This window comes from Equus asinus, chromosome 15, assembly GCF_041296235.1.
Source record: "Equus asinus isolate D_3611 breed Donkey chromosome 15, EquAss-T2T_v2, whole genome shotgun sequence".
Lineage (NCBI taxonomy): Eukaryota > Metazoa > Chordata > Mammalia > Perissodactyla > Equidae > Equus > Equus asinus.
The window spans coordinates 38469339-38485357 of NC_091804.1; the positions used below are offsets into that span (position 1 = coordinate 38469339).

A 16019-nucleotide genomic window follows, 5' to 3' on the forward strand; every position below is an offset into this window, starting at 1 on the left:
TGTGGCATTCCTGCTGGTTGCCAAGTATATAGCAGCACCTAGAAATTTTAAAAATGAATTAAGCAGCTATTTAATGGTCAGAAACCTTGAGAAATCAGGTTGGAGCCTAATAAGTCTGGCCATCAGTGTTGTTAACATATTTGAGACTCCAGCTGTCCCCAGCTTCTAGGAGAGGGAGGGCATTGATAGTTTACTGGTAACGATTTAATAGCATCATGCTGCGTGGAACAATCGGGATGGCTCTCTTTGGTAGAATGAAGTACCTCTCTCCAGGAAGAATTCTCAGAGTGCTCAGGGGTACAGTGGAGTCCTGTGCTCTGGGATTGAATTGTAAGGTCAGCATGAAAGGCTAAGCTCAGCTTTCGTCGGAAGTTCCCATGACAATTCCTTAGGAAGGGTTTACCTGGAGATCTGCATGCTGAACCTCAGTAAGTTTCATGCAGCCAGTTTTTCCCCCATAGAAGATGAAACCAATTTCTGTTTCTTTAGGTGGGCTCCAGGTGAGAGGGGGCTTGTGTGCAGGAATGCATTCCCGAGCACCAGAACCACCCCGGAAGGCTGAAAGACACAGTCTTTTCTCCCACTGCACTCCTGTTCTAGAGCACATTGGTATTCATTCAGTTATCCAAATAATAATCACCGACTGTTTTCAGTGCTGGGGCTTCAGCAGTGAACAAGATGGGGTTAATGCCGTGGTGGCACTTAAGGTAGAGAACAAACGAATAAATGTATGTCATAATGCCAAAAAGTGGTAGGTAATAAGAAAAAGAATATGACCAAGGGATGGTGATGGGAAAGTTGTGTGATCTCGGGGTGATCAAGAGAGGTCTCTCTGAAGGACACATGTCTGAGCTGGGAACCTACGGGGTGAGTCAGGGAAGAGCATAAGGCCCGTGTTCCAGGCATAAGGAACAGCAAGGGCAAAGGCTCTGGGATAGGGCCACACATGTCAAGTAAAAGGAGTAGCAGGGAGGCCATGGAGGCTAGTGTGTGTGTCTGAAAGCAGAGTACAAGGGAGGTGGGGGTGGTGTCCTTCTAGATGGTGCACTTACTGAGTGTTGTGGGCTGGAATCCCCTGCTCCAATCAAATGCTTTTTCTTTCTTTACTGAGCACTTATTAAATTTGTATAATTAAATATCTATATGGCATAACTCGATTGTGTCAGCTTTTCTTTCGCTCGTTTTCTCTTTCCCTTTTTAATAGTTAAAAAAAAAAAAAACGTGAAGTCTGTCATCCAGGTCCACATTCAGTGGGTTGCCTAGCTAGGACTAGGGAAGCCATCCTAAGACCCTCAGATTTTATTCTCATCTGAAAAGCTGTGTGTTGCAAAGAACTCTTTAATGACTAAGATTGCAGGGCCCTTTTCAGGCTGTGAAGTGGGACCTCATTCTTCATGCCTTCTTTTTGTTAGATCTTGAAATGCATCAGCCAGCTGGAGCTTGCTCAGCTGATAGGAACCGGAGTGAAGACCCGCTACCTGTCTGGGTCTGGACGTGAAAGAGAAGGGAGCCTGAAGGGCCACACGATGGCAGGAGAAGAGTTTATGGGCCTCGGCCTCGGTAAGACACTGGCCCCAGAGCTGGCTGTCGTGGATTCGCAAGTTAACCGAATGAAACGCTTGTCTCGTCAAGACTGTCACGTAAACCAATCTTTCTTATGTGCCAGCTGACAGTGTGTTTATTAATGGAAGTGGAAGTGCTTCTTTAGCTGTCTTAATTATGATTGAACTGTCGAGTAAATGCCTATTTTATAAAAATCACCAGGGTGCATAACTTTTCTTTCTATATGTGTAACTGTGTTGCTTTAGCAAGGCTACAGCTTTGGGCTGGCCCAGTGACACAGTGGCTAAGTTCACACGTTCTGCTTTGGCTGCCTGGGGTTCTCTGGTTGGGATCATGGGTACAGACCTACGCACCACTTGTCAAGCCATGGTGTGGCAAGCATCCCACATAGGAGGTGGAGGAAGATGGGCATGGATGTTAGCTCAGGGCCAGTCTTCCTCAGCAAAAAGAGGAGGATTGGCAGCAGATGTTAGCTCAGAGCTAATCTTCCTCAACAAAAAAAAAAGAAAAGAAAGGCTACAGCTTTAGTATCTGGTATTAGAGGAGTGAGTATGCGGTTCTCTAGATTTTAAAAAAGGTAAATTCAACATCTCTCCCATGTTCATTTGGGGGGGCTTTTATTAAACGGTATTCATATGAAAGTAGAATTATTTCTGGCTGTTGAATTGAGAGATTCTCTTGTCAGTGATATAACATAATGATGATAATAGTAAATGGGGCAAACAAACATGCCAGTCCACATTCTAAGCACTCAGTTTATATGTTTTAACTCGTTTACTTCTCATAACAATTCAGTGAGATTGGGACTTATCTTCCCCATTTGTAAATGAGGAAAGTGAGGCACTGGGGTGAAGTGACCTGAGCAATGTCACACTGCAAGGAAGCGGCAGAGGTAGGTTTCAGACCCAGGCCGTCTCATTGCCAAGAGCAGGCTCCTTGGTCCTACACACAGTGGTTGGAATAGTACAGCATAATGATTGAAAGCGTGGACTCTGAAAATGGGGAATGGTAATAGCACCTACTTCTTAGGGTACATGTGAGAATGACTGGAGGGAAATCCTGAGAATGCCAAACATTCTGCAGCTGTAAGCCCTTACTCGTTCTAGGAGTTCTGGGTTAGTATCAGATTAGTTTGAATTTGTTTTTCTAAATACAGGCATTTAATACCCTAAAAATGTAACAGCCTGTTAGGAAAGGGAGATGGTTAGTATAAACAAGGGAGCTTGTATTAAGAATGTATTTTAAATGCCAAATGCCAGAACCTAAATTTAATTTTATTCTGTCACCAGTTGAAGGTTGTTTTTGACTGCAAACCATTCTCGTTTATGTCTCTTGTCTCTGCAGATTGATGCCACAGAATTTCTTTGTTCTAAGATACTTGATTGTTTTTGAAGCACTGTTGATTTTGTGCATTGTGTTTCAGGTAATTTGGTGACTGGTGGAGTGGATAAAAGACAGATGGCCAGCTTCCAGGAATCAGTTGGTGAGACGAGCTCGCAGAGTGTGGTTGTAGCTGTAGACAGGTAATAATCTTGTTCTCCAGTGAAGCTGGATTACTAGTGGCTTGGCACCCTCTGTGTAGTTACTGGTATGCATGATTCCTAATTTGTTTAACTGTTTTAAGTGTTGTCAGCTCCAGATCACTCAAAAGAAAGATTAAAAGTGGCACATGTGATCCACAGCTACTAATAACCTTCACATTCATTTGAATTTTGACCTTGAATTGCATCATGACCTTTTTAAAAAAAATTTAACTTTAACGTTGTGACCAAATTATGTCAAAAACAAGAGTTTTTGTACGTGCTGATGTTTTAAATTACCTTGTTTCCTTAGTAGAAATTACTTTTTAAAAACTTTGAAGAAGGGTTTAAGATTTAAAGCCTATGCTTAAGTGAGAGTTGGCCAAGTTGACGATTTCCATTTCTTTTTCCTCAAAACCTTTCCATCATTTCTGTTTACTTGAACCTTGACCTAAACATCCAGGAGAAATATAGATATTCTTATTTGAAGACGTTCATTAGGTACAAGTGCTTAAAATGTGAATTTTCTTGGGGCTGGCCTGGTGGCGCAGTGGTTAAGTTCACACGTTCCACTTGGGTGACGCGGGGTTCGCCAGCTTGGATCCCAGGTGTGGACATGGCACTGCTTGGCAAGCCATGCTGTGGTAGGTGTCCCTCATATAAAGTGGAGGAAGATGGGCACGGATATTAGCTCAGGGCCAGTCTTCCTCAGCAAAAAGAGGAGGATTGGCAGCCGATGTTAGCTCAGGGCTAATCTTCCTAAATAAAAAAAAAAAGTGAATTTTCTTTAAATCAACAAACTTCTGAAAATTACCATTAAATAATCGTATATACTGCTGTTCATTTGGTTAATGACCTATCCCAGTGCATTAAATATAGACAGTTTTGAGATGATAGCAGTATAGAGTTTTTAACGTAATTTGTATTGCTCTCAAACAGTCCTCTTAGTATTTTACACTCTTTATCAGTGTGTTTTGATTACTTTGCTCCTGTTGCTTCTCTGCTCATCTCCAACAGAGATGTTCTCTGTAATGTACTTTTGACGTGTTTTCCTTACTTTTTTCAGTCAGGTTTAAGCTAATAGAACGATGTTTACTCTTCCATTAGCGACACGTTTCTTTCCTGTTTCTCTGCTTTAGCCAGATAGTGGACAGTAGCAGTCTTGCCCAGCACCTTGTTGTGTGCTATTCACATTTTTAAAAATTGAGATGTAATTCACATACCACTAGATTTACTGTTTTAAAATGTACACTTTAGTGGTTTTTTGTATATTCAGAGTTGTGCAGCTATCACCACTATTTAATTTCAGAGGGTTTTTGTCACCCCGTAAAGAAGTCCCATTCTTAGCGGTCACTCCCCATTTCTTTCCTCACCAGTCCCTGTAGCCACTAATCTACTTTCTGTCTATATAGATTTGCCGATTCTGAACATTGTTGAATTGCCTATTTATCCCTTTCAGTTCTATATTTTTTGCCTCATGATTTGGGGGCTCTGTTGTTGGATGGATATATGTTTATAATTGTTATGTTTTCCTGATAGATTAAACCTTTTATCATTATAAAATGTTCTTTGTCTCTAGTAATGATTTTTGTTTTAAGTCTGTTTTGTCTATTAGTACAGCCACTCTGGTTTTCTTTTGGTTAATGTTTGGATGTTTTATATCTTTTTCCATACTTTTATTTTCAGCGTATTTGTGTCTTTGAATCTAAAGTGAGTCTCTTTAGGTAGCATATGGTTGGACCATGTTTATTTTAATCCATTCTGCCAGTCTCTTCCTTTGGATTGGAGTGTTTAATCCGTTTACATTTAATGTAATTGCTGGTAGGTGGGATTTATATGTGTTATTTTTAAACATGTGTTATGTCTTTTTTGATCCCCTATTCCTCCGTTATTACTGCTTTCTTTTGTGTTAAACGGATATTTCCTGGCGTATCATTTTGCTTTTCTTGCCGTTTCCTTTACTGTATTTTTTTTTTAAGATTTTATTTTTCCTTTTTCTCCCAAAGCCCCCCAGTACATAGTTGTGTATTTTTAGCTGTGGATCCTTCTAGTTGTGGCATGTGGGATGCTGCCTCAGCGTGGCCTGATGAGTGATGCCATGTCGGCACCCAGGATTCGAACCAGTGAAACCCTGGGCCTTTGCAGCAGAGCGCACAAACTTTACCACTCAGCCACAGGGCTGGCCCCTCCTTTGCTGTATTTTGAGTTATTTTCTTACTGATTGCCTTAGGGATTATGATCAATATCTTAACTTCTAACATTCTACTTTGAATTAATATCAACTTAATTTCAATAGTATGAAAAATCTTGGCTCCTGTATAGCTTCATTTTCACCCCCCTCCTTTGTGCTGTGATTGTCCTACAAATTCTATCTTTATACATGTATGCCCAGCCACACAGATTTATAATTATTACTTTTTGCAGTTGTCTTTTAAATCGATAGATAAAATGAGTTACAAACAAAAAATACGTTGACATTATCTTTTGTATTTCCTTGTATAGTAACCTTTACCAGTGCCTTTATTTCTTCATATGATTTTGAGTTATCTAGTATGCTTTCATTTCAACCTGAAGTACTTCCTTTAGGATTTCTAGTAGGGTAGATCTCTTAACAACGAATTCTCTCAGTTTTGTTTATCTCAGACTATTTTAATTTCTCCTTCATTTTTGAAGGTTGGTTTTGCTGGATGTAGAAATCTTGGTTGATAGTCTTTCTTTCAGCATGTTGAATATGTTACCCCACTGCCTTTCGGGCTCCATGGTTTCTGATGAGAAATCAGCTGTTAATCTTATTTAAGCTCCCTTATATCTGACAACTGCTCTGTTGCTACTTTCGGGATCCTTTCGTTGTCTTTGGCTTTCAGCAGTTTGATTATGTGTCTGAGTGTGATCTCTGAATTTATCTTACTTGGATTTTGTTGAGCTTCTTGGATGTATAGATTGTTGTTTTTCATCAAATTTGGGAAGTTTTTAGCCATTTTTTCTTCAAAAATTCTTTCAGCCTCTTTCTTTCCTCCCTTTTTAAGTCTCCTCTTGTGTGTATGTTGGTATACTTGATGGTGCCCCACAGATCTCTGAGGCTCTGTTCGTTTTTTTAAATTCTTTTTTATTTCTGTTCATCACATTGAATAACCTCATTTGACTTGTTTTCAAGTTCACTAATTCTTTTGTCAGCTCAGAACTGCTCTTGAGCCCCTCCAGTGAATTTTTCATTTCAACTCCAGAATTTCTCTTTGGTTCTTTTTTATCATTTCTCTGTATTTATTACTACTCTCTGTTTGATGAGACATTGTTCTCATACCTTCTTTTAGTTCTCTAAACATATTTAAGATAACTTTAAAACTTTGTCTAGTAAATTTGACACCTGGGCTTCCTCAAGGACAGTTTCCGTTGTTCTTTTTCTAGGAAAAGACCATCCTTTCTTGTTTCTTTGAATGTCTGGCAATTTTTTGTTGAAAACTGGACATGTTAAATAATATAATGTGGCAACCTTGCATATCAGATTCCCCACCTCCCACCTAGGGTTTATTGTTGTTGTTGTCATTGCTATTTGTTTATTTAGTGGCTTTCGTGAACTAATTATATAAAGTTTGTATTCTTTTTGCATGTGGCCACTGTCTGCTCAGTTAGCCTTAGTGGTCAGCTAAGAATTAGAGATTTCCTGAAATGCCCAGGACTGTTAGGTCTCCCAGCCTTTGTTGAGGGGTTCTGTGTGCATTTTGAGGCGCTCCATTGATGCTCAGACAAGCAATGCACAACTCTGCTTTTGCTTTTAGTTCTTGCTCATGTAGAGCCTTAAGGCCAGGAAATGATGAGAGCTTAGTGCCTTCTCATATCTCTCATGGGGCTGTGCAAAGCCTTACACATGCAGTGGCTGTCTAGAATCCCAGGAATATATTGGAGCTTTTTAAAGCCTCCAGTGCACACCTCATTCCCAGCTTTGCCTTTAAGTTTTTGTCCAGGGCCTTGTTTGCCCCAGTTGTTATTGCTGCCTCACGGAGCTGCAGAATTAAACAGTTGCTATGGATTGTCTTTGATAAAAGCCCTCAGAGAAAAGGCTTTTTGCACTGAATGAGGTCCGAGTCAGGTCAAATAATGACAAATCCCCCAAATGGGAGTTTTCCAGGGTATTTCCAGGCAGGTCAGATCATGTCAGTTCTCTGAGAATGGTGTTTTTGGGGAATTCCAAGACTGTTCTGTTCTCTCCAGTGGCTACAAGCTGCTGGTTTCACAGTTACTCTGACTTGGAAGCTTTTGGTCTTTGAGCCTTCTCTGGAGCTGGGGAGAGGGCTGTGGAAATAGGCCAAGATAAAACCCTACAACATTCATTATTCATACCAAGATTCAGCCATTTTTCTTGAATAAATGTTTTTACAAGCCTTTGGTAATTTCCAGAATTCAGTTCTGAAAAAGTTGATTTTGGTAATTCTTTGCCAGTTTTTTTTTTTTTTTTTTTGAGGAAGATTAGCCCTGAGCTACCATCTGCCACCAATCCTCCTCTTTTTGCTAAGGGAGATTGGCCCTGAGCCAACATCTGTGCCCATCTTCCTCTATTTTATATGTGGGATGCCTGCCACAGTATGGCTTGATGAGCAGCACGTATGTCCGTTTCTGGCATCCCAACCGGTGAACCCTGGGCTGCCAAAGTGGAGGGTGCAAATTTAACCACTACACCACTGGACTGGCTCCTCTTTGCCAGTTTTTTTGTTGTTCTTATGGAGAAGCAGCTTTTTTCGAGGTCCTCGCTCTGCCACTCCCACTGTTTTGACAGCACGTGCTATTATATTTTGGCTGTCTTCCCCTCCTGTTGCTGTGTTATTTTCTCTTTCTATCGGTATAGGCATTTCTGGTCTCAACTCAGTTCACTGACCAGTTCTATATCTCTAATGCCTCGTCATTTATTTTAGTGGTGGTGCCAGACCTGAAATATTTCTTTTCTGCCTTTTCTGAGTGTTTGAAATTGAAACTGCAGCCTCCAAATATAATTTTTATTTTATTATGTCTGGAATTATCTTCCTAGAATTTTTACTGGATCTACCAGACTGGATGGAAATGCAATAGGTATGTGTTTAACTTACCTATGACAACTGTAGAAGCCTCATGTTGTGACTGTCTGACCATTACTAATGAGACCTCACGTTTGTTGTTGGGTCTGGCTTGTAGTTGACTTTGTCCGCTGGCTGTGTGCCGTGTCCATGGACGAGCTGGCTTCCCCCCACCATCCCCGCATGTTCAGCTTGCAGAAGATTGTGGAGATATCATACTACAACATGAATCGGATCCGACTACAGTGGTCCCGGATATGGCACGTGATTGGAGATCATTTCAATAAGGTAACTCTTCAGATTCAAAAGCCACTCCCTCAATGTCCAGAAAAAGGCAGGGAACTAAATTCAAAAAAGAAGTGATCAAGCTTTTAGATATCTATAATTCATTTTCTCTGTGGAGTCAAGGACAGCTCAATAGAAATAATAGCATATATGGTTTCACTATTAAATGTCACTACTACTTGTATTCTGGCTTCCATTTCCACCACTCTTCTGAAACCTTTGTCAAGGAAACCAACATTTATTTTTATATCAGAAACTTCTGTGTTCTGAAATTGACAACTACTGAGAGAAAACTAGACTAAACTTCTTTCTCTCCACTAGGGGTTTCATTATATACATGTAGACACAATGCACATATATGTTGAACAAATAAAAGGAAATCAGAAGAATATGTGTATTATGTATGTGTGGATATGTATGTGTGATGTCATGTGGCTCTTAGGGGAAAAGTAACAGCTTAATAACACTGTTTCCTATCAAAACACATTTCATGATTTCAAAAAAATTTCTCAGGCCTGGCGATAAAGAGTTGTAATACAGATGCTTAAAAATAATGTTAGTAAAAAACATTTATAGAAAAGAAAATTGCTCTCTCTACTTTGAATAGAAGAAGTAGTCTGCACTGGGGGTGGAAGAGTAGAGTACTGGTAAATGATTTGTAGCATCTGCTGATTTCTGTGGGGTAAATACCCCACCATGACCGATTGAAAGCTAGCAATATGGTGTCACTAAATTCAGGTTAAGGAAGAGTTGGGCGCTGTTGGCTCTCATGGGTAGCTGCGAACCTGCTCCAGGACCCCACTGAAATAGGGCATTGTCAAATGGAGTCTTGCTCCTGACTTGATACATCAGCTAATCAAAGTTCCTTGTTTATTTTATTTCCTTATCAGCTCAAAGTAGGGTACCTCCCAGCACCCCATGTGTTTAACAAACTCTGTGAGTACCTTGTACCAGGTGGTGGACTATGAGGTCCCTGCCCTCGTGGAACTCACCCGCACTGTGTGATAAAATAACTGATGGTAAAGGGTGGGCACTGCAGTGTGTCAGTCCTCCCTGGAGGTGACCTTTCCTCTGAATCTCAGTGAGGAGACCGCCACAAGGGCCTGCAGATGACCCAGAGCAGCTGTTTGTTGAGTGAATGGTAACACTGTTATCGAAAGTAATCAAATAACTCAGCAGCCTCCTGGCCACTATTCTGGGTAAATAAATTCTTAGTGGGTCAGCTGGCATAATTGGTGTGAACTTGCTTGAGAAAGAAAACGTAAGCCATTACTGTTATAGTACCTTGTCCTCTAGCCCAAGCTCGTGGCAGCTAAGCTGGAGCAAATATTGCTCGTGTATTCCTCAAGATCTTTCAGCTGACAGCTGTGGAATCCTTTTTCTTCTCAGAAACAACCGTCCAAAAGTGTTTTGGTGAATATTTCTGAACTCTTTAAAGTGTAGATTTCATGTTCAGTGGGACTCCCTTTCTGAGGGGAAACATCAGTTTGTACAGGCAAGTGTTGTGTACAGGAGATGTTGTGAGTTCAGTTCCAGACCACTGCAGAAAAGCGAGCCACACCGCTTTGTTCGTTTCCCACTGCATATAAAAGTAATGTTTACAGTATACTGTAGTCTGTTAAGGGTGCAATAGCATTATGTCTAAAAGAAAAATGTACATAGCTTAATTAAAAAATACCATTGCTAAAAAATGCTAACTGTCATCTGAGCCTTCAGCCAGTCGTAATCTTTTTGCTGGTGGAGAGTCTTGTAAAAAATGCAGTCTCTGCAGGGCGCAGTAAAGCAAGGAGCAATGAAACGGGGTATGCCTGTACCAGTAACTTTTCCCACCTGTAATTCTGTTGTCAAGATTCTCTACATGCCAGTTTTCAGTTATCTATGGGCCACTTGTGGGCAAGCTTGGGACATAGGCTGACAGATAGTAATTAGACATTTTATGGTTGTCAACTTCATTACAGATGTCCCTTCCATCTGATCAGTGCTGTTAGGCACAAAGTTGTGGAGCACTCAGTTGCTCACGCTGGGGCTCTTCATTCTTTCCACCACCTCAGAAAGATGTCTGCTTCCCCTTGGGAACTGGAGCACATGAGAATCTCGTAGGTTTGGGGAAATGCAGGGCTGAGCACAGCTGTAAGTCAGCTCTCAGGATTCTGGCAGGGGTCATTGGAACAGTCACGTGATGCCCTTCTGCTACACTGGGGCACATGTGTGTCCTGGTGTGCTGCACGATAAGCATGGTGTGTATTCCTGAAGCAGGAATTCCTGAATCCTCCTGGAGTTTCAGGAGAGGAATATTGTATTTACTAGTCTCTAATTACACAAACATTACATGAACGCCTTAAAAAAATTACAGCTAAAAACACCTTTGACCATCACCACCCCGAACTGGACCCTCCCCGATCGCTAATTATTATCAATTTGGTATATGTGTTTCCAGATACTCTTCTGTGCACATACGTATGTATGTACTCGTAGAAATATAGATAATATTCTCTTGATTTCTTTTGCCTTTTTTTAAAATTTTTTAAAGATGGGCACCTGAGCTAACATCTGTTGCCAATCTTTTTTTCTTCTTCTTCTTCTCCCCGACAAAGCCCCCCTGTACATACTTGTGTACTCTAGTTGTAGGTCCTTCTGGCTCTGCTATGTGGGACGCAGCCTCAGCATGGCCTGATGAGTGGTGCCATGTCTGCGCCCAGGCTCCCAACCAGGGAAACAAACCCTGGGCCACCGAAGTGGAGCACTCAAACTGAACCGCTTGGCCATGGGACTGGCCCATCTTTTGCCTTTTCTAAAAACATAAATAGTATTACTATACATATCATTTTGTAACTTGATTCTTCCACTTAGTTAAATCTACATTAGCATATATGAATTTATTCTTTTTTTATTTTATTGAGGTCATAATAGTTTATAACATTGTGAAATTTCGGTTGTACATTATTTGTCAGTCACCATATAAATGTGCTGCTTCACCCCTTATGCTCACCCCTCAACCCCCTTACCCTCTGGTAACCGCTGATCTGTTCTCTTTGTCTGTGTGTTAGTTTATCTTCCACATATGAGTGAAATCATATGGTGTTTCTTTCTCAGTCTGGCTTATTTCACTTAACAGTACCCTCCAGGTCCATCCATGTTGTTGCAAATGGGATAATTTTGTCTTTTTTTATGGCTGAGCAGTATTCCGCTGTGTATATATAACACATCTTTATCCAGTCGTTAGTCCACGGGCACTCAGGTTGCTTCCACGTCTTGCTATTGTGAATAATGCTGCAGTGAACATACGGGTGCATAAGTCTCTTTGAATTGTTGATTTTAAGTTCTTTGGCTAAATACCCAGTAGTGGGATAGCTGGGTCATATGGTATTTCTATTTTTAGTTTTTTGAGGAATGTCCATACTGTTTTCCATAGTGGCTGCACAAGTTTGCATTCCCACCAGCAGTGTGTGAGGATTCCCTTTTCTCCACAACCTCTCCAACATTTGTTATTTTTTGTCCTGGTGATTATAGCTATTCTAACAGGTATAAGGTGATATCTTAGTGTAGTTTTGATTTGCATTTCCCTGATGATTAGTGATGTTGAACATCTTTTCATGTGCCTGTTGGTGATTTGTATATCTTCTTTGGAAAAATGTCTGTTCATATCCTCTACCCATTTTTTGATCAAGTTGTTTGTTTTTTTATTGTTGAGTTGTGTGAGTTCTTTGTATATTTTGGAGATTAATCCCTTGTCAGATATATGATTGGCAAATATTTTCTTCCAGTTGGTGGGTTGTCTTTTAGTTTTGATCCTGGTTTCCTTTGCCTTACAGAGGCTCTTTAGTCTAATGAAGTCCCACTTGTTTATTTTTCCTTTGTTTCCCTTCCCCAACTAGACATAGTATTCAAAAAGATACTTCTAAGACCTATGTCAAAGAGCATACTGTGTATATTTCCTTTTAGGAGTTTTATGGTTTCAGGTCTTACCTTCAAGCCTTTGATCCACTTTGAGTTAATTTTTTTGTATGGCAAAAGATACTGGTCTACTTTCATTCTTTTGCATGTGGTTATCCAGTTTTCCCAACACCATTTATTGAAGAGACTTTCCTTTCTCTAGTCTATGTTCTTAGCTCCTTTGTCAAAGATTAGCTGTCCATAGATGTGTGGTTTTGTTTCTGGGCTTTCAGTTCTGTTCCATTGATCTGTGTGTCTGTTTTTGTGCTAGTACCATGCTGTTTTGATTACTATAGCATTGTAGCATATATTGAAGTCAGAGATTGTGATGCCTCCAGCTTTGTTCTTTTTTGTCAGAATTGCTTTAGCTATTCGAGGTCTTTTGTTGTCTCATACGAATTTTAGGATTCTTTGTTCTGTTTCCTTGAAGAATGTCATTGCGATTCGGATTGTATTAAATCTGTAGATTACTTTAGGTAGTATGGACATTTTAACTATATTTATTCTTCCCACCCATGTGCATGGAATATCTTTCCATTTCTTTATGTCATCATCGATTTCTTTCAGTAATGTCTTATAGTTTTCAATGTATAGGTCCTTCACCTCCTTGGTTAAATTTATTCCTACGTATTCTATTCTTTTTGTAGCGATTGTAAATGCGATTGTATTCTTGACTTCTCTTTCTGTTAGTTCATTATTAGAGTGTAGAAATGCAATTGGTTTTTGTAAGTTGATTTTGTACCTTGCAACTTTGCTATAGTTGTTGATTATTTCTGTTTTCCAATGGATTCTTTAGGATTTTCTTTATATAAAGTCATGTCATCTGCAAACAGTGATAGTTTCACTTCTTCTCTGCAGATTTGGATTCCCTTTATTTCTTTTTCTTGCGTAATTGCTCTGGCCAAAACCTCTAGTACTATGTTGAATAAGAGTGGCAAGAGTGGGCACCCTTGTCTTGTTCCTGTTTTCAGAGGGATGGCTTTCAGTTTTTCCTCATTGAGTATGATGTTGACTGTGGGTTTGTCATATGTGACCTTTATTACATTGAGATATTTTCCTTCTATATCGATTGTATTCAGAGTTTTTATCATAAATGCATGTTGGATCTTGTCAAATGCTTTCTCTGTGTCTATTGAGATGACCTGTGTGGCTTTTATTCCTCATTTTGTTAATGTGATGTGTCACATTGATTTGCAGATGTTGAACCATCCCTGCGTCCCTGGTATAAATCCCACTTGATCATGGTGAATGATCCTTTTAAGGTATTGCTATACTCAGTTTGCCAATATTTTGTTGAGGATTTTTGCATCTAGGTTCATCAATGATGTTGGCCTGTAATTTTCCTTCTCTATATTGTCCTTATCTGGCTTTGGGATCAGGGTGATGTTGGCCTCATAGAATATGTTAGGAAGTGTTCCATCTTCTTCAACTCTTTGGAATATTTTGAGAAGGCTAGGTATACAGTCTTCTTTGAATGTGTGGTAGAATTCTCCAGAGAAGACACCTAGTCCTGGACATTTATTTTTGGGGAGGTTTTTGGATCCTATTTCAATCTCTTTGCTTGTAATTGGTCTATTCAGATTCTCTGTTTCTTCTCAATTCAGTTTTTGGAGGTTGTAGGAGTCTTAAAAATTCATCCATTCCTTCTAGATTGTCCAATTTGTTGGCTTATAGTTTTTCATAGTATTCTCTTATAATCATTTGTATTTCCATGCTATCCACTCTAATTTCTCCTCTTTGATTTCTGATTTTATTTATGTGAGTCTTCTCTCTTTTTTTCTTAGTGAGTTCGGCTAAGAACTTGTCAGTTTTGTTTATCTTCCCAAAAAACCAGCCCTTTGTTTCATTGATCCTTTCTCCTGTTTTTTTGATTTCAGTTTCATTTATTTCTACTCTAAGTTTAGTATTTCCCTCCTTCTGCTGACTTTGGGCTTTGTTTGTTCTTCTTTTTGTAATTCTGTTAGATCTAGCTTGAGATTGCTTATTTGAGATTTTTCTTGTTTGTTAAGGTGAGCCTGTATTGCTATGAATTTCCCTCTTAGGACCACTTTTGCTGCATCCCATATGAGTCAGTATGGTGTGTTTTCATTTTCATTTGTCTCCAGATATTTTTTGATTTCTCCTTTAATTTTTTTCTTTTCTTTCTTTCTTTCGTTTTTTTGGTAAGGAAGATTGACCTGAGCTAACATCTGTTGCCAGTCTTCCTTTTTTTTGCTTGAGGAAGATTGTGGCTGGGCTAACATCTATACCCATCTTCTTCTATTTTATGTGGAACACCACCACAGTGTGGCTTGATGAGTGGTGCTAGGTCCACACCCAGTATATGAACCCGTGAACCCCAGACAGCGAGTGGAGCGTGTGAACTTAACCACTGTGCCACCAGGCTGGCCACTCTTCTTTAATTTCTTCAATGATCCATTCGTCGTTCAGTAGCATGTTGTTTAGTCTCCACATATTTATCAATTTCCCAGCTTTTTTCTTGTAGTTAACTTTAGTTTCATAGCCTTATGGTAGGAAAAGATGCCTGATATGATTTCAATCTTCTTAAATTTGTTGAGGCTTATGGTCTATCCTGAGAATGTTCCCTGGGGACTTAAGAAGACTGTGTATTCTGCTGTTTTTGGATGGAATGTTCTATATCTATCTATTAAGTCCCTCTGGTCTAGTTTTCCATTTAATTCCACTGTTTCTTTGTTGACTTTCTGTCTGGATGGTCTATGCATTGGTGTCAGTGTGGTGTTGAGGTCCCCTACTTTTATTATCTTGTTCTGGATATCTCCTTTTAGGTTTGTTAGTGGTTGCCCTGTGTACTTTGATGCTCCTGTGTTTGGTGCATATGTATTTATAAGTGTTATGTGTTCTTGTTGGAGTGCCTCTTTATCATTATATACTGTCCCTTTTTGTCTTTCATTGCATGTTTTATGTTGAAGTCTACTTTGTCTGATATAAGTATGGCAACACCTGCTTTCTTTTGTTTGCCATTAGCTTGGAGTATTGTCCTCCATCACTTCACTCAGCCTGTGTTTGTCTTTAGAACTGACATGTGTTTCCTGGAGGCAGCATATTGTTGGGTTTTGTTTTTTAATCCATCATGCCACCCTGTGTCTTTTGATTGGAGAATTCAGTCCATTTACACTTAGAGTGATTATTGATATATGAGTGCTTAATGCTGCCATTTTATCATTCATTTTCCAGTAGTTCTGTATTTCTCTTGTTTCTCATCCTGTGTATTTCGGACTGTCAGTTTGGTAGTTCTCTGTGATGGTTTTCTCAGTTTTCTCTTTATTTATCATTTGTGCCTCTGTTCTGATTATTTGTTTAGTGGTTACCATGAGGTTTATATAAAAAAATGTCATAGATAAGACAGTCCATTTTCTGATAGCCTCTTAATTTCCTTAGTCTAAGCCGATTCCATCCCATTGCTCTTCACCTTCTAAGTTATTGTTATCACAATGTATTCCATCTTGTGTTGTGAGTTTCTGGTTAAAATGGCAAGATTACAGTTATTTTTGATGTTTTCCTCCCTTTTATCTTTAATGTTATAATTAAGTTTTTGCTAACCTGTTCTGATAGAGAGCTGCAATTTTCTGATTTTCTCTGCCTGTTTATCTCATTGCTCAAGGTTTTGTAAACCCTTCCATTTTTTTTTTCCAGGTATGAGGCCCTTCTTGAT

At 39.6% G+C, this 16019-nt stretch overlaps 1 protein-coding gene across 3 annotated transcripts in view; it reads left to right on the forward strand.

Moving 5' to 3' along the window:
- ARFGEF2 (ARF guanine nucleotide exchange factor 2) overlaps positions 1-16019 on the forward strand; it is a 104973-nt gene that overhangs the window by 55854 nt on the left and 33100 nt on the right. For all 3 annotated transcript variants that reach the window (XM_014832892.3, XM_014832882.3, XM_044747858.2), the window contains 4 exons: positions 1413-1560; positions 2987-3086; positions 8104-8144; positions 8247-8416. In XM_014832892.3, the coding sequence (XP_014688378.2) occupies positions 1413-1560; positions 2987-3086; positions 8104-8144; positions 8247-8416 (459 nt within the window). The remainder of the gene's footprint in view (positions 1-1412; positions 1561-2986; positions 3087-8103; positions 8145-8246; positions 8417-16019) is intronic.